The sequence below is a fragment of the Pelobates fuscus genome, chromosome 9 (genome assembly GCF_036172605.1).
Source record: "Pelobates fuscus isolate aPelFus1 chromosome 9, aPelFus1.pri, whole genome shotgun sequence".
In the NCBI taxonomy this organism is placed as follows: Eukaryota; Metazoa; Chordata; class Amphibia; order Anura; family Pelobatidae; genus Pelobates; species Pelobates fuscus.
In genome coordinates this window covers 25704046-25729331 of record NC_086325.1, presented here as the reverse complement: position 1 = coordinate 25729331, position 25286 = coordinate 25704046, and the positions used below count along the sequence as shown (strand labels likewise).

The following is a 25286-nucleotide window of genomic DNA, read 5'->3' as shown; positions in this document are numbered from 1 at the left end:
TGATTTGTCAAAAAAAAAATACATTTGGTTCAGTCAGGCAAAAATTTGGTCCGGCTCAGTTTAGACGAATTTCCCCTGCAATCATTTCAGGAAAAATTATTTGAACTTAGCTAAAATTACTTAACCCCTTGGTGACCGGACCGCTTTTCAATTTTACCGTTTGGGACCTGGGCTCTCTTTACATCTGCTGTGTTTGTGTTTAGCTGTAATTCTTCTCTTACTCATTTACTGTACCCACACATATTATATAACATCTTCCTCACCATCTAATGGTCTTTCTAAAGATACCATTATTTTCATCATATCATATAATTTACTATAAAATAAACTATAAAATATGATGAAAACATTTTTAAAAACACAAATTTTTGAACTTTGATCCCCAAAATCTGTTACGCATCTACAACCGCCAAAAAACACCTGTGCTAAATAGTTTCTAAAATTTGTCCTGAGTTTAGAAATACCCAATGTTAACGTGTTCTTAGCTTTTTGGGGGGAAAGTTATAGGGCTATAAGTACAAGTAGGACATTGCTGTTTCAAAATATATATTTTTAACATTTATCAATAGTGACATTGTAACACTGTCATCTGTCATAAATCTCTGAATTACACCTCACATGTACATATGTTTTTTAAAGTAGACAACCCAGGGTATTCAATATGGGGTATGTCCATAGCCACAAACACTAGCTAAAGTTAGCATTTATATTTGTTTGTGTGTTAAAAATGCAAAAAACAATTATGAACGCTAACTTTGGCCAGTGTTTGTGACTAAGTGGCTAGTAAAAAAGTATGGACATATCCCATTTGCAATACCCTGGGTTGTCTACTATTGCAAATGGTATGCCATCATGGGGGTAATTCTCATACCTGGGCTACCGTATGGTCTCAAAGGCAACGTAACCAATCTGGCAAATTTCAATGTGAAAAAACGGCCTTATATTTGACCCTGTAACTTTCACTAAATACTGTTATACTCGGGAGACTTCACTGAACACAAATATTAGTGTTTCAAAACAGTAAAATGTATTACAACAGTGATATCATCAGTGAAAGTGCGGTTTGTGTGTGAAAAATGCAAAAAATGCAACTTTCACTGACGATATCATCGTTGTAATACATTTTACTGTTTTGAATCACTAATATTTGTGTTCAGTGAAGTCTCCCGAGTAAAACAGTATCCCCCATGTACAGGTTTTAGAGTGTCATAGAAAGTTACAGGGTTAAATACAGTGTTAGAAAATTCAATTCGTTGGACTTTCAGCCTGGGTTGTCAGGCAGGTCCCGCAAATTGCAATGAATAAAATTACTTAATTATATTAAAAATATGACATAAATATATATATATATATATATTAGTTTTTTTTAGTTGCACTATCTCTAGCAAGACCTTTTAGCCTGTATTACAAGCATTTTCTAAAATCTTAGTAATTCATATTGCAGCAGAGCACATTGTCATATACTACTTTTTTTTAGATTTTAGTTTAGATTAAGATTTTTTTCTATTCTCCTTATACGGCTGGTCTGCTACAGATGGTCTTTTATTGTCCTGAACTCACAAAACTACAGCCTGTACTATCTTACTCTGTATTCATTATCCCTATATTTGGGTAGAACTACCAGATTTTCATATACAGACATTATAGCTACACTCAGGATAGTTGTTTTGCAAATATGTACATTACTATTTCTGTTTGAATTTTGTTTTCCTTTTCTTTTTTGTTGTGGTGACTTATTTCACCTCTTAATCACTATCACGTTCCGTTCAGAGATATCTTTTCTTGAAGCTCAAGGAAGCAAGGTGAATAGGACCCACCTGAGAGGTTTGCCTTGAAGTGGCAGGTGGGCATTCCCTCCAATGGCCATTGAAGTAACTAAATAACCTCAATTTCTTTAAATATACATAGGGATTTGGGAAGAGCGCAGGTAACTCTTTTTTTCTTTGGTTTTTACTGTATGTATTGGGGCTGATGTGTACTATGGTCATTGCAGCCGCTCAAGAGTAGAGGAGTTTGAGCACAGGACTTTTGTTTTGTGTATTTGTTGTGTAACTATATACTTACCTGAAGAATGTGTTATAAAATAATAGTAGTATGTGTTACCTAAATACTTATTTGAACATAATTCACGTGTTTCTTGCTCAAAAAATATATAATTGCAATGATGCATTAAAACATGAAAATGAATATCTCAGTTCTTTAAAGTATCACCTAAAAGGCTCAATTGTAGTGCTTTAATTATATATTTCCTGTACTTTCCTTTTACAACAATGGCACAAAGTATGTAATTACAATCATAATTATTTGCAAAAATGAATGCCCTTTCACGAATACCTTGAATTTTTCGTAGTCTTCAATGCAATCGTCAGCAATTTGCTCACCACCCAGTTTTACATTTTAAAAAATGTATTCATTTGCTTTATTCATGGTGAATGCTTGAGAAGTTCTGTAGGAGAGGTGGGTTCATTTAGACTGTTACTTTTATACAAATATTCCATGGTATTTGTCCGAAAGAAGTGACACTCACTGACTTTCCCACAACAATAAAGATAGTGAATTATCCTGGAAAATGTTATGTGCTCAATCTATGTAGATATAAATGTCACATAAGCTAATGATTATGTCTTCCTATGATGCAAGTGATGTTACACAGTTTACACACTGCAGTAATATTTAATTGAATTATACGAAGAACTGCTATAAAAACATATTAAAATATATTAAACATCTTGGATTGAAGAAGCAAAATTTACCATTGCCCCAATAATAGGTCCCATTGGTTTAATCAGACTGCTGATCAGTATTTATATTTTTCTATAGAGAATGATTCCTGTACATTGACGCACTAAGGTTCCCCTTCTTCCACAGTTTGGACTTTCTGTGTCTGTCAAATCACAGGCTTCCCAATGGAGCTCAATGAGAAGTTTGCAAGGCATGTACACAGGGCACAGAATTTACATTAATACACCAGGAACTTTAGTTTTGGGGCCGGCTGATGATGCTCCCAGGGGTATAGAATAAAACTTGCATACAGACTGCAGGAAACCATGACCACTTCAAATCACTAAAGTTGTCCTGGTGCGTGGTGTAACCCTTTAAGCTAACAGTGTTTTGGTGTTTAGAGTGTCCCTCTTAGGACTTTAATGAGTAGAGTTATTACTTTCATTTTACTGATGAATTGTGTGAAAACACAAAGTTTTTTTCTAACAGTAATTTTGGTACATTTTCCACTTGTTACCTTATTTGCTTCTGGTTTTCTTATAAAAAAAAATATTTTGATTAATTTTTTATCTTCCTCTCTTAAGGAATATTAGTTTTACTTATTTTCCTTTATATTTTTAGTTAATTCGTTTTTTTTATTTTGTAATAAGCGATGTTCAGAAGCACTAAAGGCTGTCAGCTTGCCAGAGCCAGATATTTGTGCCAGACTTTTTATTAACCAGTAATGGTATCAAGCTTACAGTGACTTCGAGAAGTTGCCACTTTTCACCTAGTGCATAGTCCTGCTGGCTGTCTGACAATATGTCCTTTCGCATGTTTACATATACAGATAGTAATGAGGTTTCTTTGCTGTAATTTATATAATAGGCCTTTTTTCCCATTAGTTTAAGATTGCCAGTAATACCCTCCTCAACTCACAAGCAAAACTGTATTGCAATTTCCTCCCCAGTTACCCATTCATCTGAACTTCCATGATGTCCATGGGATTGTAAACCCCGGAGCCATTTAGTGTCCGTATGTCTAATAAAATACATAGTACTCTCCCCTGTAGATAACTGTAAACCTTCATAAAGAAGCATGGATAAAAATACCATAGAAAGAAAATCCCCTGCACGTCATACAGTAAAACCCACAAAAGTAGTAGACAAAACAATTCTCAAAGCATACTGTCTATTAACGTAACAGAAAGCCCAAGTCATCACTCAATGTATTTGGATATTGCATGGCTACAAACATACACAATACAAACAACAACAAATATATGCAAATATAAACATTGTTACACACTAATATATCCTTTTTATGATTGTATCTTTCTTTTTTTTTCTTCTTTCTTTCTTTTCCACCTATCCCTTGCAAAGCACTGTCATTCCTCCTCTCCCTCTATCTTCCTTCGGGCAACAAGATTCACTTTAAGGTTTCCCAGATGTTTTGGTGATTTCAGTGGTAAGTAGCCAAACTGTTTCATCTCCTCACTGCAGACATGCTCAATCTCTTTTACATTGGCAAATTTTAGCACCTTCCTCCATTTCTGTGTTACACTTATTGCGTCTCTGGAATAGGGCATAAATTCCTTTCTGCTTTGGCTATCATTATGGGTGACATTATAAATCCATTTCTCTAGATTTGGGCTAATACTGAGACCAACAAACTTGTAAATTCTTTTGACATTCAGTAACGGTTCCATGGCTAGATCTTCATGTCTTAGCAACATATAGCGCCCATGCAAGGACTCTCCAGCTGCTATGGCTGCTTTGTTAATGGTGACCTGGGCATTACAGATCTTGGTCATGACCTGTGCAAGAGTGAGTTTATATTTTTTATCCTTCTGTTTTTTTTCATTTCCCACAACAATTTGGTCATCAATGTTAAGACTAAAATATTTCCGGGATGCAGTCACGGCTCGTGGGTCTCGTACTAGGTGGATAATTCTTAAGTCTAGCGTTGGATCCTGGAGAAGAGGTAGAATGACTTTAAGGTCAAAGATCCTCACAGTTTTCATAACTACATGGCTATAAGACCGGCATGTTTCTTCCATCTTTCCAAGTGAAATATTTTTACAGCGGTGGAAACATAAATTGCGGTCATAGCCTTCTAATGGGATTGAAGCTTGGCAAAAAGGAGTTGAACAGAGAGCCCGACTCTCTGCAAAAAACTTCATCTCAGATATGCGTTGCCCACCACTAGGGAGATAGGAATAGAGAGGAGTCACATCGCAAAAAAACAGGGAACGGAGAAGGTCTCTGACTGGATAGTGAAGTAGTTCTGCTGACTCTTGATTAAGTCTCATCCAAATAGGATGAGCAGGCTCAAAGAGGTAAAATACGTCATTGTGATGGTTAAAGATCTGTCCAATGAATGACGAGCCAGAACGCCAGGAGGAGATGATCAGAACGTGGACAGGTCTCTTCTGGTAAGGGTAGGGATTTGTGGAGGAGTGAAAGTTGAGTTGGAAGGACTGGAGAAGAATCAATGCAACAAGAGACAGTAAGAGAAGGAAAGCAAGCTGAAGATATTTAGAGTGCATGCTGAGCTTAAAAAAGGGATAAAAGAGCAAGGGTATGGAGGTCAATGAGAGAAAGGATGAAGGTCAGATTTTTTTAGTTATCATGGGAATATGGAAAGAACAACTTGTAAGTTAAAGACAAATTCAATAAAAGGAGAGAATGGCAAATCAAGTGTAATGGAGAAGTTATTGAGAGATGAGAAAAAAAATGGGAAGAACAAAAAGATGATTAGAAAATTGTGTAAACTGACTAAATTATGTAAACCTACTAATTCATTCTAGTAATGCTGCTAGACAAAGAAACCATGATAGCAAATTTGATTGGAATTTTGCAATATTCTGTTAAATTCAACTGCAAATTTTACAATAAATTCAAAATACACACAAAAATACACAAACACTAAAAAATGTTGTCCCATTGTTCTCAATCTCAACCCTGATTGTCCTACAGACAATGAGGAATATATATTAATCACAATTATGTGATTAAGTGCCTTAAATGGAACAATCAGCTGGACCCATTTCTAGCATTTTAAGGTTAAATTAATTTGAATGATATGCTCTGGCTGTGTCAGGACAGTAAAATAAAATTTAGCTATAGGATGTGCTATTTAAAAAAAAAATCCTGTGCCATTTTTTATTTTTTTTTATTTAATTATATACAGTGTAAATGTAAAAAAAAAAAAAAAAAATGGCACATCCTATAGTTACATTTTATTTTAGCATTGAAAATGTATGTACAGTTCCGAAATTGGCAAATACAAGATAATGGACAAATAGAGCACTCTAAAGATATTTAGAAAGTTGTTATCCATTATCTGCATGCAAATTTTCACTCTACAATTGTAGATTATACTAGCTTTAGTGTAACTATAATCTTAATTTTATTAATGACATGAGGCGAATATTTTGCTTAAGTCTCTCTTTACTAGAACTCCACAGCAGCACATTAACAGAGAGATAAACACCAAAGACAAAAACATAAGGCATCTATATAAGGCTCCTCCTAAGCCACCATTTCCTCTTTCACGCTGCGACAAAGTAACGTACACAATAATAACAAAAACTAAATAAAGAAAATATTTCAACATAACAATGAATGCCATCAGGAAAAACTTCGGATAATGGATGAACTTGAACTTCATCCTGCCAAACAGCCGATCCTATGAACTGAAGTCGAACCATTAAACTGAAACGAAATAAACAGAATCGAAAACACTGATTAGTGAACGAAATGTACTGATAAAACATAAATCCCACGATCCAGTACTGATAGAATAAAGACATGAAATCCATCACTAATGACCGTCAATACAATATAACATGCACTTCCCACAACATCACCCCAGACTACCAAACCTAGCCCAGATAATCAGACAAATCGACAGAAAAACAATCATGCAATCCATCCAAAACAAGGGGGGGAGAAACCAAACTGGCGCAAAAAACTCCTCACGGGACCGGACCGCCACCTACAAAAAAACGTCCCGAGGAGAAATGCCCATCAAGGAAAAAAACTCGGAAGCAGTAGCGCCGCTAACCGAATGCACTCCAAGAGTCGCATTCACCCCTGCCAGCGTCAATAACCATCTCCTCCATCGAGATTGGACAGGGGCGAAGGAACGAACATCAGAAACACGTCCGAACGAAACCAGACACAACAAGAGGACAAACACAGTAGAAAGCTGGCGAGGGGAAAAAACAAGGAACTCCGGACGAATCCCGAAGAAAAACGCTAAAACCATACTTACCTCCCAGAGGGAAGGGTATTTAGGCGCCGGAGGACGTGCCAGCCTCCTCCCCCGTAGAAATCTGCAGACCAGTGGGTCCTGACCGATGGGAAAAACCTCCAAACGGAACACGCGCCGCCTAAATAAAAGACTAATCACAAGAACCAGACGGCACAGCCATCCCAAAACCTCGAGGAGGGACAAGACACTCAGCAAGTTGGTCACGGGCCGGAAAAAAGGGTTCAGCATCTTGTCCTAAGCACCAACGACACTATGAAAATCCATGTTGAGAGGACACTTCCCCTCGACCCGGGAGCTCAGGGATCCCAGAGAAGGGATAGTGACGACGCCTCGACATACCAGGTACTCCCGAAAGAGTCTAAGAGGAGAATTCGAGAGGACGGTAAGAAAAGAGGATCCTGACAAGAAAAAATCCAGAAGCTCCGTGAACCCGACCGCTCTCGCCATAGCGGAGTCAACAACACCAAGGACACATGACGACCACAAACTAGAGGCAACACCCGGGGGAAAAGGGCGAAAGGAGGAAACGCCTAAGCTTCCTGAGAAGAAACAACCGCACCCGTCGAAGCGCGACCATCACTGCGCACGCTGGAACTGAGAGTCAACCAAAGCACGACCGAATCCGATGGGCGTCCCGAAGGCGAATAGAGAGCGCCCAGTCGCTGGCATCCTTCCAATGTCTGGAGAAACAATCCGACGTCAGGTTTGACTCCCACGGCCGATACACCGCCTGAAACGCGATGTTGCGCTGGGGTAGAAGCTGGAAATCCCTTTCGTCACCTCCAGTGTGCGAGACCGAGCGCCCTCCAAGTGGTCGGTATATTGCACCGCTGAAACCCTGTCCCACCGAAGGAGGACGCAGCAGTCTGACAGTCAGTCTCCGAACTGCCAATGAACTCGCCATCAATTCAGGCACCTAATGTGGAATTCAGACTCCTTGTTCGACCACGGGCCGCCCGTGGACCCGGTCACGCACGTGGCACCCCAACCCAAAGGCGTACAGTCGATTCCAGTACGAACTCTGGGGTTGGTCCAAATATTGCCTTGCCGTTCCATGCGACCAAGCGCAGGAGCCACCAGCGCAGTCCAGTCCTCACGTCCGGAACAGAAAACCATCTGGTCTGAAGAAGGTCACCTGCGTAGAACATGGGCCTTTAACCGTTGTATGGTCCTGTAGTGTAGTGGGCCCGGGTATATTGCCTGTATCGAGGCTGAGAGGAGGCCCACCATGCGAGCAAACATTTAAAAGGGAATCCGGACTTGCCGTAATATCCTTCTCATTACCTCCCGGGCGGTTGCCATCAGTGCCAGAGGCAGACGGGGAACGCATTCCGTCGCATTGACCACGACACCCAAGGACTCCACCGTCCGGGCAGGTTCCAAAGCTGATTTCTTCAGATTAACCACGAATCCCAGGAGCTCCAATAAGGGGGTCGCCGAACGCGTTCAAAGTCCGAGCCAGGAGGGATCTTCGCAGAGGGCTAGCACATCATCCAGAAATAACAGGAAACGGACGCCCACTGACCAGAATCGGGCGACCACAATCGTCAGCAGCTTGGTGAAGCACCAAGGGCCGAACTGAGGCCGAACGGGAGGCACATGAATTGGCGAGAGACGCTATTCCAGGTGAAGCGAAGCAACCCGCGACCACTCTTGTCCACCAGGACGGAGAGGTAAGGATCCTTAGGTCTAGTCACATGAACAAGTCTCCCGGCCGAAGGTTCCGATGGAGGTGAATGCCCCCCAACTTGAAGTGGTGGCAGACAACGAAGGTGGCAGAGTGGTGGCAGACAACGAAGGTGTTCAATTCCCGAAAATTGACCACCGGGAGGAACTCCCCCGACTCCATCTGCACGCCGCCCGTGAAGAGACTGCTGAGCGGGGACGCGGGAGGGACAGGGGAGCAAGTAGAGGATTCCTGCCCGGCGTCGAAAGACGGCAGGCGGGAATCAACATGTGGGGCCACCGGAGTCTTTCTCCGTGGCCCCAACAGTCGGCACGGGAGGCGGTCAGGTGACCGCTTCCTGGCGACCGGCGAACAAGAAATAACAGGCAAAGGGAAAATGAAGAATAAAGGGACAGATGGCAGAATAGAGCCGGAATAGCAATAACGAAATAGGAGAAAGTAGGGCAAAAGGACGGCAGGCAGCCAGAACTGCCAACAGAAGGCACACAAACCCCAGAAAAGAAGAGGTAATAAAACGAAAAATCTGTAAAAACACACACAGCATAAACACAGGAGGATATAAGTAATAAACCACACAGCCACCCATATAAAAACAGGAGGCAGTGGTACTCTGACCTGTACTGTTCTGCGGAGCAGCAAAGAAAGAGGAAATGGTGGCTTAGGAGGAGCCTTATATAGATGCCTTATGTTTTTGTCTTTGGTGTTTATCTCTCTGTTAATGTGCTGCTGTGGAGTTCTAGTAAAGAGAGACTTAAGCAAAATATGAAGCCTCCTGTCATGCTATAAAATTAGATTCCAACCGGCACACCCATCAGCTGAAAATTTTAATAAAGATCTTTTTTTTTTTTTTATTATTGAAAATTGCCTATAACTTTAGTTAAAAGTAGAATATTAAACTGTAAAGGGAACTGCATGATCTAGATAATGTATTAACCCCTTGGTGATCAGACCGTTTTTCTATTTTCTTACTGTTAAAGGGACACTATAGTCACAAAAAAAAACTTTAGCTTAAAGGACCACTATAGTCACCCAGACATCTTCAGCTCAATGAAGTGGTCTGGGTGCCAGGTCCCCCAGGTTTTAACCCTGCAGCTGTAAATATAGCAGTTTCAGAAACTGCTATGTTTCACTGAGGGTTAATCCAGCCTCTAGTGGCTGTCTCACTGACAGCCGCTAGAGGCGCTTCTGCAATCCTCAATGCGAAAATCGTTTTGAGGACACGCTGACGTCCATAGGAAAGCATTGAGTAATGAACGCTAACTTTGACCAGTGTTTGTGACTAAGTGACTACTAAAAAAGACTGAACATACCCCATTTGCAATACCTTGGGTTGTCTTCTTTTGCACATGGTATGCCATCATGGGGGTAATTCTTATTCCTGGGATAACATACACCATAGGCGTGCGCAGCCTATTGCATTAGGGTGTGCACCCTCAAGCACAAGCACACGCGGCGTGTATATATATATATATATATATATATATGTATATGTATGTATATATATACACATATATACACACACACACAAAGCTGTGTGTGTGCTGTGTGAGGGTGCTGTTAGTGTGATGTGTGTGTGCTGGTAGTGTACTATGTGGGTGAGGGTGTTTGTGTGTGCGTGCTTGTGAGGGTGCTGTGAATGTACTGTGTGTCAGGGTGCTGTTTGTGTGTGTGTGTGTGTGTGTGTGTGCACTTGTGAGGGTGCTGTAAATGTACTGTGTGTCAGGGTGCTGTTTGTGTGTGAGGGTACTGGTAGTGTTTTGTGTGTGTGTGTTTGTTAGGGTCCTGTTTGTGTTTGTGAGGGTGCTGTGTGTGTGGGTGCTGTATGTGTGTGTGGGTGCTGTATGTGTGTGTGGGTGCTGTATGTGTGTGGGTGCTGTATGTGTGTGGGTGCTGTATGTGTGTGGGTGCTGTGTGTCTGTGGGTGCTGTATGTGTGTAGGTGCTGTGTATGTCTGTGGGTGCTGTGTATGTCTGTGGGTGCTGTGTATGTCTGTGGGTGCTGTGTATGTCTGTGGGTGTGCTGTGTATGTCTGTGGGTGAGCTGTGTATGTGTATGTGTGTGGGTGCTGTGTATGTGTGTGGGTGCTGTGTGTGGGTGCTGTGTATGTCTGTGGGTGCTGTGTATGTCCGTGGGTGCTGTGTGTGGGTGCTGTGTATGTCTGTGGGTGCTGTGTGTGGGTGCTGTGTATGTCTGTGGGTGCTGTGTGTGGGTGCTGTGTATGTCTGTGGGGGCTGTGTATGTCTGTGGGTGCTGTGTATGTCTGTGGGTGCTGTGTATGTCTGTGGGTGTGCTGTGTATGTCTGTGGGTGTGCTGTGTATGTGTATGTGTGTGGGTGCTGTGTATGTCTGTGGGTGCTGTGTATGTCTGTGGGTGCTGTGTGTGGGTGCTGTGTATGTCTGTGGGTGCTGTGGATGTCTGTGGGTGCTGTGTATGTCTGTGGGTGCTGTGTATGTCTGTGGGTGCTGTGTGTGGGTGCTGTGTATGTCTGTGGGTGCTGTGTATGTCTGTGGGTGCTGTGTATGTCTGTGGGTGCTGTGTGTGGGTGCTGTGTGTGGGTGCTGTGTATGTCTGTGGGTGCTGTGTATGTGTGTGTGGGTGCTGTGTATGTGTGTGTGTGTGCTGTGTATGTGTGTGTGTGTGTGTGCTGTGTATGTGTGTATGTGTGTGGGTGATTGTGGGGGGTGGAGGTGGGGGTACATTACTAAATACCCCCCCTCCCTTCTTACTTTATGTGGGGAGGGGGGATTCTTGTTCCTTGTCCCTGGTGGTCCAGTGGAGGTGGAGGCAGATCAGTTATCCCCCCTCCCTTCTTACCTTATGCCTGGGAGGGGGGATCCTGCTGCTGCTGCCATCCCTGGTGGTCCAGAGGAGAGTGAACTCTAGCCCCGCAGGGCTAGAGTTCACTCACGCGAGATCTGAGCGTTGCCGCGGCAACGCTCAGATCTCGCGAGAGGAACCCGGCGGAGCTGCTGGCAATAGCTCCCCGGGTCCTCTCCTGCCTCCCTCACTGCCTGTGAGCCGGTGAGGGGAGGCTGAGAGCAGAGCCGGCGCTCGGATAGCGCCGGCTCTGCATGAGCCGACAGGGGAGATCCTGAGATCTCCTGAGATCCCGTGCGCACGCCTATGACATACACTCTCAAAGGCAACATAACTAATCTGGCAAATTTCAATGTGACAAAACAGAAAATCAAGCCTTATATTTGACCCGGTAACTTTCAAAATCACTATAAAACCTGTACATTGGGGGAACTGTTATACTCGGGAGACTTCGCTGAACACAAATATTAGTGTTTCGAAACAGTAAAACGTATCACAACAATGATACCATCAGTGAAAGTGCCATTTGTGTGTGAAAAATGCAAAAAACTTCACTTTCACTGACAATATCATCACTGTGATATGTTTTACTGTTTTGAAACACTAATATTTGTGTTCAGCAAAGTCTCCCGAGTAAAACAGGTTTTAGTGTGTCATGGAAAGTTATAGGGCTTAATATAGTGCTAGCACATTCAATTCTCTAGACTTTTGGCCTGGGTTGTCAGGCAGGTCCCTCAAAATGCAATCATTAAAATTACTTAGTTATGTAAAAATATTACATAAATGTGCACATAGAAATAAATATATATACACATTTATATATTTGAAGTCTACGTGTATATTTATGAAATTATTTATGTAATTATGTATATGGAGATATATAATATATGTGTGTTTGTGTGTGTGTGTGTGTGGCGGCGATCGGGTTAGTACTAAGGACTTTGAGGACATACTAGGTACGTCCGCGGTAGTTAAGGACCATTTTTTGTCCTCGGTCGGGAAGGGGTTAAAATACATTTGCTCCCAAAAAATGCCATGAATATTTGTCATTTTGACACTTTTTAAAAATGTATGATATATATTAGGGACATACCATTACAGTGATTAGAAAACCTGTGCCGTTCAAACACATAGGGTTTTATTCTTTTATTTACCAGACAGCAAATTGTTGTGATTACCCCAGGGCATACTCGTAAACCAGAGCAATCTGAATGTCTCTTTCCTGGTTAAAAACGTTATTATTATTAATTGAAAGACGAATAGCACAGCCACTAGAGGAGGAGTTAACCCAGCAAGATAATTATTGCAGTTTATAAAAACTGCAATAATTACACTCGCAGGGTTAAGGGTGGTGGGAGTTGGCATCCAGACCACTACAATGGGCAGAAGTGGTCTGGGTGCCTACAGTGTCCCTTAAGTCCAATTAGCCCTAAGCCCCATAAACCTCATTATCCCTCTACCTAACGCTAACCCTAACTTTACCCCCATTTTTAAGACTTAAACACCCCTTTTATATTAAAACCTACTACTAACATACAACTCCTTTCCAACCCTAAAGGAATTAACCCAGGTTACTGCCTTTAACCCTACATGTTCCCCGTCTCTAACCCTAAACATTATTTACCCAACAATTACTAACCCACATTAAAACCCTTGCTAAGCCTAAACTGACACGCCTCAACCCCAACTCTAAACCCTCTCTAACCATATAGCACAATTTATAAATGTGTGGCGTTTTCTCAATATATTGGGGTATTATAGAGGGGCGGACACTCCTATATAGTTCAACAAAGCTAGACAGACTCTATACAACTAACAGAATCATAAAGCTATTTCTCCCAGCAAAGTAAACCATCTCCACATTATTTCATGTAAACAATAATTCATAAAAACTCATTACGATTAATACAATTCATTATGCTACTCATCTGTACTAGAGTGTCTATTTGACAGTATGTGGGATTTGCCTTAACAGCAATTTGTCGTTAATTGAACTCACCCCAAAAGGGTCCAAAACAGCTTTAATCACAGCTTGACTGAATGGGTCTAAGTCTTCCCTCTGCTTTTCGATTTATTACAATTTGCATTTCAGTGAATACACCCCTATATTTTTGAACGGTGTGTGATGTTTAATCACAACTGATGTGCTCTCACTTCACGGGGTACATACGTCCAATATTTTGGTCCAGAGCAACTTTTATCCATCTATCTAACAGAAAGAATGTACAACTTGCGCCACTAACACTACATCCTGTTATTTTCTTATTAAAGGGAATCTCCAGTGCCAGGAAAACAATCCGTTTTCCTGGCACTGGAGGGTCCCTCTCCCTCCGACCCACCAATCCCCGGTTACTGAAGGGGAAAAAAAACCTTCAGTCACTTACCTGAGGCAGCGACGATGTCCCTCGTCGCTGTCTCCTCCTCCGCGCCGCTGCTCCTCTGCATTGCGTCGGCCGGTGGGCAAAACTGATCCCGCCCACTGGCCAAAGAGACCTAATGCGCATACGCGGCAATGCTTTAGCGCTCCCCATAGGAAAGCATTGAAGAATAATTTCAATGCTTTCTTATGGGGAAATGAGCGACGCTGGAGGTCCTCACACAGTGTGAGGACGTCCAGCGACGCTCTAGCACAGGTTTCCTGTGCTATGAAGGAGGAAGTGCCCTCTAGTGGCTGTCTAGTCGACAGCCACTAGAGGTGGAGTTAACCCTGCAAGGTAATTATTGCCGTTTATAAAAAACTGCAATAATTACAGTTGCAGGGTTAGGAGTAGTGGGAGTTGGCACCCAGACCACTCCAATGGGCAGAAGTGGTCTGGGTGCCTGGAGTGTCCCTTTAAGGAATATATTTTATTAGATTATACTGCCCTTTAAGCTAATGTTTTGTAACTAAATTGCAAAATTATCTATAACTTATTAAACACAATAAGAGTTTAGTATGTAAGTAGATATGTTTTTCTATACAATTCCGAATTATTAGTTTTCTTTCTTTTTTTTCCCCCAATTCTGAAGGTATTGTGTTTTAAGGAGAAAATATGTTATAACAGCAATAGTGACGGCAACATGTAAAGCTTATTATTTCTATGGAGTTTGTCAAAAATTTGTTTTAAGACATTTCTCAATCAATGCAGACTATTCAAATTATAGCAAATTGAGCTAAATTGAAACCTAATCTCAAAACTTCAAGTCAAAATAGTTTTTCTGCATAATTTTGCAATTCAATCGTTAATTCACTACAGTTTTGCTATTTAGTCTATAAATCCTACTGTGTTTCCCCAAGTGATGCAAAAATAAATTATTTGAATACAACTGTATCATAGTTATATACTAGTTGGTATTCTCTGATTTGTTTTTTCTAATTATGTATTTGTACGCTAGCCTGGGATAAAAGGTCTGACGTGCTCTAAATCGTATTTCTTGACGGACTTTGTGATAAAAAAAAAATACATATATATTCCCACAAATCGAAATAAGGTAAGAATACCTCCACTTGTAATAAATAAAAATCTTTATCACCTTTTTAAAGCAGGTCTACCTTCATAGTCTGTGTTTAATCTGTATACAGAGAATTATGAGAGCAAACAAAAATAATTACTGAATATATGTCCAAATATTTGAAACGATAGAAGAAATGATTTGACTTTTAATATAATTTATTGAATTGAATTATATTTGTTGCTGCATACTGAAAATCCTTGATTATTTTTATATTTTAAATTTTAAAAAGAATTTGAATTAATCTCTTTCCGAAAATTGTCCTTTCACCTACCTATCTCCTTATTCCGAGGTCGTAGTTATGTCTGTGTCCATTTTTGACCGCAATTGCTTCCACCACAGAAATGTGAATTAAAGACAACTCCAGTCACAACGAAATAAGTTTATTATTCCGAAAGAAAACATTCAGCTTAAATATCTTGCTCCAGGTTCACCAACCCTAGCTTCCTTTCTCAGCCTTGCCCTTTAGTCTTTAGTTCTTCAGCCGTAGCTCCACGAGTAATAATTGTTTGTTAGTGTCATCAAAAGGGTGTGTTCCACATATTCTTTTTACTCCCAACGGGGAGCCTTGGTACGATTCTGATCAATGGCATGAAGAATGGCATGAGAAATGTTAGACAACATTAATCCATCCTCACATTTACAGTAGGGTAGTTATCACATTTTGTTACTATATCGCACCACCCTACTGAAAAAATAATATTTTTTTTTTATTCCTTGCCCTTGTACACCCGAGAGATGAATAATGGTGAGGAGTGGATGATGAATAGTTGACTGTTTAACCGTGAATTCCATTACTTATTAACAAGGTGCAAGTTATAGAGATGGGTTAAACAGATAGGGAGATTCCGTCAATGTCTCAAATGACAATGCAGGCTATAAAATCCAATAACGCAGCTTCAAACTTCTAATGTATGTCATTCGGTATCTTTGCCATCTGTAATTGTAAAGAAGAATCTGTATTATAAATGATTGCGAAAGTTGTTATTAAAAAAGAAAAATTAGTAATTTTTAAAAAAATATTTCTCATTGCACTTAGTATTATTGCTTAAGAATGCTGAACTGTACTATAAATTTTTGAGGTTGAAGCTGTCCGGATGTAATGGGATGGTAGCCAAATCCTATTAAATCACACATTTATTCATTGTTTTAGTTACTGGATTAGGAAAATAATCAGTTGATAAACAATGGCTTGCTGCCTGGCTCCAGTAACAACATGAAGACAATGGTTAATTAAGGGGAACGAGGCAGAGCTCCCTTTCCTCAGCAGGTATAAAGAAGAATTCTGATACCATCACCATGATTCACGCCAAGGAATTCTGATACATTTACTAGTCCATAATGCCAAGATGTGTATATCTGCTTTACAGTTTAAAAAATAGAAATACATACATATAATGAAATGTTATTATAATATTATTGAAACTTTACTGGGGGGGGGGGGGTGACGCATAAGCTTTGCTGGGTCTTGGACTTTAAGACATTAAATACCTTGAAGGTGGGAGCAGTCTTGTTACATAGTTACATAGTTACATAGTTACCTAGTTACATAGCTGAAAAGAGACTTGCGTCCATCAAGTTCAGCCTTCCTCACGTATGTTTTTGCTCTTGATCTAAAATAAGGCAAAAAACCCAGTCTGAAGCCCTTCCAATTTTGCAACAAACTAGAAAAAAATAATTCTTGACCCCAAAATGGCAGTCAGATTTATCCTTGGATCAAGCAGCTATTATTTCAGCCTAAATGTGTGACCTCGTGTCCTATGTATAGCCCTGTTTATGAATAGATTTCCAGATAATGGTTTGTACTGGCCCCGAATATATTTGTATAATGTTATCATATCCCCTCTCAGGCGCCGTTTTTCCAAACTGAAGAGATTTACATTCTTTAACCTTTCTTCGTAACTAAAATGCTCCATTCCTTTTATCAATTTTGTAGCTCGTCTCTGCACTTTTTCTAGTGCCATGATATCTTTCTTTAGAACAGGTGCCCAAAATTGCACAGCATATTCAAGGTGTGGTCTTACCAGCAATTTGTAAAGAGGCAAAAATCATATTTTCATCTCGAGAATTTATGCCCCTATTTGTACATGACAAAACCTTACTATCCTTAGCAACTGCAGATTGACATTGCATTGCTGCCTAATTTGTTGTCTATAACAATTCCCAAATCCTTCTTGTGTGTGGTTATCCCTAATTCACTACCATTTGGGGTAGCTTGGTTCACATCCCACACACTCACATTTCCATTACCAAGCTCTGCCTGTGGCATCACAACTTGCAAGTAACCTCACACAACTTCTGCAATACCATAGAGTGGGTCGTAAACCCATTTGCAAATCACCATTAAAAAAGAGAAGATTCATTTGCAGACTCGGGCATGACGCGAAGGGGAATTATTCATTTGCCCTGAGTGTTGGCTTAACGGGGAGCTCTCTAGCATCACGGCCAGCGAGAAGATCAAATGAACAATCAACAAAAAAAGTGTGGGCACTGCAATGCCAAAACACTATATATGCAATTCACCTAGTACAGCAAAAATGTATTACGCTGGCATGGTTCATCAGAAGCAAAATGTAACAGCAAAAACAGAAGGTAAAACAATTCACAGTTTAGGAGATAAGGCCTATAAAAGCGTGGTTCTAAGAGTGGGCCTTATCTACTGAGCTGCGCATTGTGTTACCACCTGTTTTTACTTTTCAGCATTTGAGATTCGCTGGTTGCAGACAGAATCCTTAAAACCTAAACTTGTGTTTATTCGTCCCCAAATCTTCAGATTGCATCTTGGGGGGCAAAGTTCAATCACAGTCATTAAGGACTAGTGCATGTTCACAAGTCCTGACAACTTATGAAAGACCTGGAAATGCTCTCAGAGAATTTTTCAGACCTTCAGATGGAACATGGTCTTAGCAGGTAACTGGTGTTTCTGGCCAAAGTGGATTGCAGATGGCTGGCCCACAGAGCAAGAGTGATAAAAAGAGTTATTAACTGCAAAACAATACATAGCACAACATGTAATCTTGTGTTTTCGATAATAATGAAAACATTTTTTTTTCCTTTCATATATATCGCAAAAAATGTATGTATATAAGCCTATCTCATGTTAGTTATTCAATATTATTTTTACTTCCATATAAAAAGTTTGCTTCATGTTGAGGATATATTTGCTACACAGTTTTGCCAAAATGATTATAGAAATACAATCAAAAAACAAAGACTTGGGGGGTGGGGGGTTCATTTGAACTGATTATATTTGTATTCTCTTTCATTTGAGCCTTAATTTTCCAAGGGTATGTTCATGTCACTATTATTTAATGATTATATCCCAGTGAGTACCCATTGTTGCTTTCAAATGGACACTGTAGGCACCCAGACCACTTCAGCTCATTGAAGTGGTCTGGGTGCTGTGTCCCTTTTGTTTTGAATATGTTTATTAAAGTCGCAATAAAGCGTAGGCAGACATTTTATGAATCGGTAAAAATAACATATGGTTGCCTGCGCAGAGGCATATAAGTCAGAACAAACAAGCAATATAGAAAATTGAATGTACATATAGACTTTGCAAGATTTGATACATCAAGGGCATTCAATCAGCATATTAACGCATTATGCAGGCTGTTTAGTCGTCTGAGCCATACCTATGTCTAACTATGCATGCGATGTCACTATCCGCATGGGTAGCCTTATACTTAGTTAAATAAACATGTATTTAAGTAAATTAAGTGTACATAAACTTTGCGAGATTTGTTTTTGCTTTAGATAAATCCTAAAAAACTAGATCAATAGAACTGATAAAAGGGAAGCTTAATTATGATTAGAAAGTTGTGCACGTTATATGCGGGTGCTAAGTATAAGATGGTCAAGAAGTGCCGTACTTGCTTAAATGCGCGACTAAAAGGGAGCGCATATATCTTATTGAGTCGCAGTTATGTTCGGGTCTGTGAGCATTAAGTGGGCTCTTCTCGAGCTAGGTGCTTTGAACGGAGCTTGACCCCTAATCACTGGGGGTGTGAGTGGCATGTGGCTGCCTGTCTCCCGGTGAAGCTATATATGGCAATATGGCATGTGTTATGGCAGAGGGTGTTGTATTTATGTAGGTGTGTCTATTGAATAATCAATAGTAGTAGCAGGACTCTGTGGAGATAGTTATTAAGGCGGTGTGAGTTCACAAAATAATTGACATAGTTTTTTTTTCTACTACAGTGGGATAATACATATTTTTCCCAAAATTCATTTATTTTTTAGTGTACTGGTTAACATATGTGGTTAAACCTTTACTAGATTATCTTTATTCAGCTATTGTTTTATTTTTCTTGCCCTCAAATGGAAAGAAAAGATACAAAAAGCTGAGACATTTGTTATACAATATTGCTATTTTGTGAACTCACACTGCCTTAATAACTATCTCCACAGAGTCCTGCTACTACTATTGATTATTCAATAGACACACCTACTATTTACACTTTTAACCGCAGGTGGCGGTTATTTTTGCAGTGACACAGTGGTTATGGTACACATATCCGGTCTCATCGTTTAAAATTTGAGAGCTATTCACCAGTGTAAGCTGGTGTTTATCTATTAAGTTACCTTAGAAAATTGTTGTATTTATGTGCCTTTTATTGAATACCCTATGGCTAAGCAGGTGAATGCTACCAGCTGCGCAAAAATGATATAGACTGGTTAATTGACAACAATCTTCGAACGCGTATTAGTAACACTAACAATAATCTATATGTTCTTAGTATGACAGCGTATAGAAAAGCATTAACTGTATATTAAACTGTAGTTTGCATTTTAATAAGAGCCGTCAGCTGTATTGCTGCAAGGTCAAGTGCTCATCTATCAGTGGTACCTTGCAAATTTATAACGAACATAGATACAGCAATTAGCAACTTTTACTGCAGAGTGTGCAGCATTGTGTCCAGAGCTAGAGGCCTCGTGGCCTCGCATGTCTGTGTATCCTGGCTGGCTAAGTGAGGGTAGTGTCAGGTTCGGCACTTTCCTCTTATTCCTTAAGTGGTGTCTTGAGTGCCAGACCTGTGAGCCCAGTGAACTCGCATGAAGGGTCGAGTCCCACTAGGTTTGCGAGGCATTGGGTTTTTCCATATAGGCCGAGGGGCACTCAGTGTTGCAAGCCCTCCCCGGGTGTTCAGCCCCCGGCCGGTTCCGCCCAGGCCGCCCCCCATAAGCACCGTGGATCAGTGGGCACTTGGGGACAGCATGGGCTCCTGCGGCACCCAAGAGTTTGCCGGCCCTGTGTCCCCTGCACCTTCCCTGATCCCCTGATACAGGGCTGGACTGGGAAAAAAATTCGGCCCGGGCATTTTTCAATCACAGCGGCCCCCTGAGAAAGGGGCGGGGCCAGAGAGGGTATGTTTTGTCATCACTTATGACAAGCACGCCCCTCTCAAAGTGAGCATATTAGTTCATTGCGCAGAGCCCCGCTGAGGAGCTCTAGCATTAGAAAAAGGCCCTGTATTTGTTCTGCACAGTGCAAACAAATTTAATAACAAGCTTGCGCTGTGTTTGCTTTTAACTTGTCTCTGGTGTCTCAATAAGTGGGATACCAGAGGACAAAAGGGCCAGAAAAGCGTATAGTGCATGTGTTTGGAGCCTGCTTGTGGGATTGCGTGTGTGTTGAGTAAGTTGATTGTGGTGTGGTATTGTGTAAATAGGTCAATTTAATTTGTGTTTGTGGTGTAATATGCGGGGCTAGGGGCTGTAGCAAGTGTTTATAGGGGGCATAGTGTGTATTGGGGATGTAGCGAGTGTGTGCATACGGGCTGTAGTGTGTGTAGGGGTTGTAAAGAGTGTGTGTTTAGAGAATGTAGTATGTTTGCTTACAAGGAATGTAGTGTGTCAGGATCCCGCGGGCGGCTGCAGTCCGCTCGCGGCACTCACCCTCCAGCTGTCCGCGGTCCCCTTCCTGCCATTTGTTCGGCGGGCGGCATCCTCCCAGCCACGGATGCCGCCCGCGTCTTCCTCCAAGTCCCCCAGCGGCAGCATGCATGACGCTGCACGCTGGGAGACCGCCCAATTTGTTACACGCCGGGGTCAGTCACCTGACCCGGCGTTAAAGGCACAGTGCCTCAATCACAGTGGGAGGTTTAGATATCTCCCACGTGTGATTGTTAATTCTGATTGGAAATTATCCAATCAGAATTAACCTTCTGGTTTAAATACTTACCTTTCCTGTTGTGGTCTTTGCTTTATAGTATTGATTCTGAACGTGTGCTTTCTGGTTACGTACTCTCTGGCTTGTTATACTGACTTTGTGACTTTCTCCTACCCTTTGACCTCGGCTTGTTTCTCGTTATTCTGTTTTCTGGTTCCCCTTACTCGGCTTGTCTCCTGACTATTCTGTGTGTGCTCAACCCGGCCACTCTAAGGACCGGTACTGCACACTTTCTGTGTGTGTCTGTGTGTGTGTTAGCGTGTTGGGTTCCCCGAATCATGACATTACAACAGGGCCATAATGGAACCTGCTGACATACCCCAGCTTTTAGTTAATCAGGAGGCTAGAATGGATGGCTTGGACCACCGTATGGATCAGTTTGCTCAAGCTTTGCAAACCATACTGGCTCGTACTGCACACTTGCAGCCTGCCGTTCAGGAGGCTGCTGCTGCTGTGCCCGAGCCCATTCCCACTCCGCTACCCGTTCCTGCTCATGTAGTGCATATGACGCCGCTACAGCGGTGACCCAGCATTGTGTCGTGGTTTCCTCAACCAAATCGACATCCATTTGGTGATGAATCCACGTTCCTATCCCACTGACAGATCTAAAATAGCCTTTTTGATAAACCACTTGTCAGGGAAAGCTTTAGCGTGGGAGAATGCTTACCCAATGTCCTTTGCAGACTTTTTGACCGCTTTAAAACGCACATTTGATCAACCCGGTAGGGTTGCTTCTGCTGGCAAAGCTCTGCTTAGGGTACGACAGGGTAATAGATCTGTAGCGGATTACACTATCGAATTCCGCACTCTAGCAGCTGAAGTGGTTTGGAACAATGACGCCCTCGTAACAGCCTTTGAAATAGCATCCAGGGAATTGGCTGTTCTTTGGGATGATGTTATAGACTATGTGATCCTTATTGATAACCGTATTAGAGAGAGGCGTAGTCAAAGACGGCTGGATACACGGGTGTTACCTGCTCTACCCAGTACTGCATTACTAGCACTACCCGCAGGGCCGGCCTTAGGCATTTAGACGCCCTGTGCGAAAAATCTTAACAGCGCCCCCCCCCCCCCCCCCCCCGTCATCCATGTATGCTGTTATGTTTGTGTTGTCTGTGTATGTAATAGTACGTGTGATGACTGTGTGTGATATGTATGCTATGTGTGATATTTGTAATGGGTATATTAACAGTGTGTGATATGCGTGTATTGGTTGTATGTGACACACACACACACACAGGGTCAGACGGCCATACACACACAGACGGTCAGACGGCCATCCACACACACACAAGCAGACAGTCATACACACACACACAGGCAGACAGTCATACACACATACACACAGACACACAAAGGCAGACAGTCATACACACAGACACACACAGGCAGACAGTCAGTCATACACACAGACACACACAGACAGTAATACACACAGACACACACAGAGGCAGACAGTAATACACACAGACACACACACACAGTCATACACACAGAGGCAGACAGTCATACACACACACGCAGACAGTCATACACACAGACACACAGAGGCAGACAGTCATACACACAGAGGCAGACAGTCATACACACAGAGGCAGACAGTCATACACACAGAGGCAGTCATACACAGTCACACACACAGAGGCAGACAGTAATACACACAGACAAACACACAGAGGCAGACAGTAATACACACAGACACACAGTGGCAGACAGTCATATACACACACACACACACACACACACGCAGACAGTCATACACACACACATGCAGACAGTCATACACACACACACACACACACACACACAAACACACAGGCAGATAGTCACACACACAGAGGCAGACAGTAATACACACAGACAAACACACAGAGGCAGACAGTAATACACACAGACACACAGTGGCAGACAGTCATATACACACACACACACACACACGCAGACAGTCATACACACACACACACACACACAGACACACACAGGCAGATAGTCATACACACAGAGGCAGACAGTCATACACACAGACACACACACAGAGGCAGACAGTCATACACACAGACACACAGAGGCAGACAGTCATACACACACACACACAGACAGTAACACACACACACACACACACACACACAGAGGCAGACAGTCATACACACAGGCAGAGAGTCACACTCACATGACAATCCCACAGTTACCTGTGGAGTTCATTGTGGAGGCAGTGCAGCTCCTGGTGACTGTTTGGTGGGGAAGCAGGGACTCCTTCCTGCTTCCCCTGCAGCAGTTTTCCGGCGCTTTTAGCTCCGCCCCCGCCGCACGGTAAGCTCCGCCCCCGCTGCAAATTAAAAAAAAATTATTTTTTTTTTATAAAATCGGCTGTGCGGCCGCACGGCGCCCCCTGCTCCATGGCGCCCTGTGCGGCCGCACAGCTCGCACACCCCTAAGGCCGGCCCTGACTACCCGCTCCTAGGCCACCATCCCCTGAACCCATGCAATTGGGCGCTACGGGGTTAACTGAGGCTGAAAGAGCGTACCGTAGAAGGGAGGGGTTATGCCTTTATTGTGGAAAGAGGGGGCACCACTGTAATGCCTGCCCTAAGGTACAGGGAAACTACAGCACCTAAGGCCTAGAGAGGGGTCGGCCTCTGGTGTTATGACTTTGTCCCCTCATGTGTCCATCTCCAGACCGTTTATTACGGTTTCTCTTTTGGTCAATAAAACCACCATAACAACTAAAGCCTTGATCGATTCAGGTGCGGCAGACAACCTTATGGATGAGAACTTTGCCAAAACCGCAGCCTTGACTTTGATCCAAAAGGCCACACCCTTGGCCGTTGAGGCCATAGATGGTAGACCGCTTGAGAAACCTCTGGTAACCCATGAAACCCAAGAAATCGTTATGTCTGTGGGTGCTTTGCACAAGGAAAGGTTAACCTTCCAAATAATTGACTCCCCTACTGCTTCCATCGTTCTGGGTTTTCCCTGGTTAGTTAAGCACAACCCGGTACTTGACTGGGGTTGTTTAGATATACTCTCCTGGGGGGAATCTTGTCAACGAGACTGTATGGCTCATGTACGTCCTGTTTGTTCACTCAATGTGCCCACGGCTAAACCACTTTCTGTTTCTGTCCCTTCTGTATATGCAGACCTTGCATTGGTTTTTGAAAAAAGGGAGGCAGATAAGCTACCCCCACATAGGGAGTATGACTGTGCCATAAACCTGTTACCGGGTACTATGCCTCCTAGGGGTAAGGTCTACCCTCTTTCTGAGAAAGAAAACCAGATCATGGAGTACATACGGGAATCCTTAAGTAAAGGTTTTATTAGAAGGTCCTCCTCTCCTGCTGGTGCTGGTTTCTTTTTTGTGGCAAAGAAGGAGGGCGACTTGAGGCCATGTATAGACTACAGGGGTCTGAACAACATAACGATTAAAAACGCCTACCCTATCCCCCTCATCACTGAGTTGTTTGATCGTGTGAAAGGTTCTAAGTTCTTCACCAAATTAGACCTCAGGGGGGCTTATAACCTCGTCCGTATAAAGGAGAATGACGAGTGGAAAACAGCGTTTAATACGCGCAGTGGGCATTACAAATATCTGGTCATGCCTTTTGGACTGTGTAATGCCCCTGCTGTGTTTCAGGACCTCATAAACGATGTCCTTAGGGATCTTTTGCATGTCTGTGCCATGGTGTACCTTGACGACATACTTGTGTATTCCCCTGATTTGAAGTCACACCATAATCATGTTAGGATGGTGCTCAAGAAATTATTACAGAACGGACTCTACTGTAAGTTAGAAAAATGTTTGTTCGATCAAACCTCTGTGCAATTCCTTGGATATATAATTACTGAACAGGGTTTCAGTATGGATCCTGCTAAATTGGAAGCCATACTGTCCTGGCCACTTCCCCAAGGACTTAAGGCTATCCAGCGTTTTATAGGATTTGCCAACTATTATAGGAAATTTTATAAAGAACTTTTCACCCCTTATCTCTCCTATAACGAAGCTGACTAAAAAAGGTCTACACCCTAGGGTTTGGACTCCCGAAGCCCTTAGGGCCTTCAAAACTCTCAAGAAGGCATTTGCCTCTGCTCCAGTACTGCACCACCCTAATCCTTCTCTTCCCTTTGTTATGGAAGTAGACGCT

At 42.2% G+C, this 25286-nt stretch overlaps 1 protein-coding gene across 1 annotated transcript; it reads right to left on the bottom strand.

Annotated features, from left to right (window-relative positions):
• Positions 1-4062: 4062 nt before the first annotated feature.
• On the bottom strand, positions 4063-5316 carry LOC134573521 (carbohydrate sulfotransferase 6-like). Its single transcript, XM_063433297.1, has one exon. It carries the CDS (start codon positions 5246-5248, stop codon positions 4088-4090), a length of 1161 nt encoding a protein of 386 aa, XP_063289367.1. The 5' UTR covers positions 5249-5316; the 3' UTR covers positions 4063-4087.
• Between the last annotated feature and the right edge of the window lie 19970 nt (positions 5317-25286).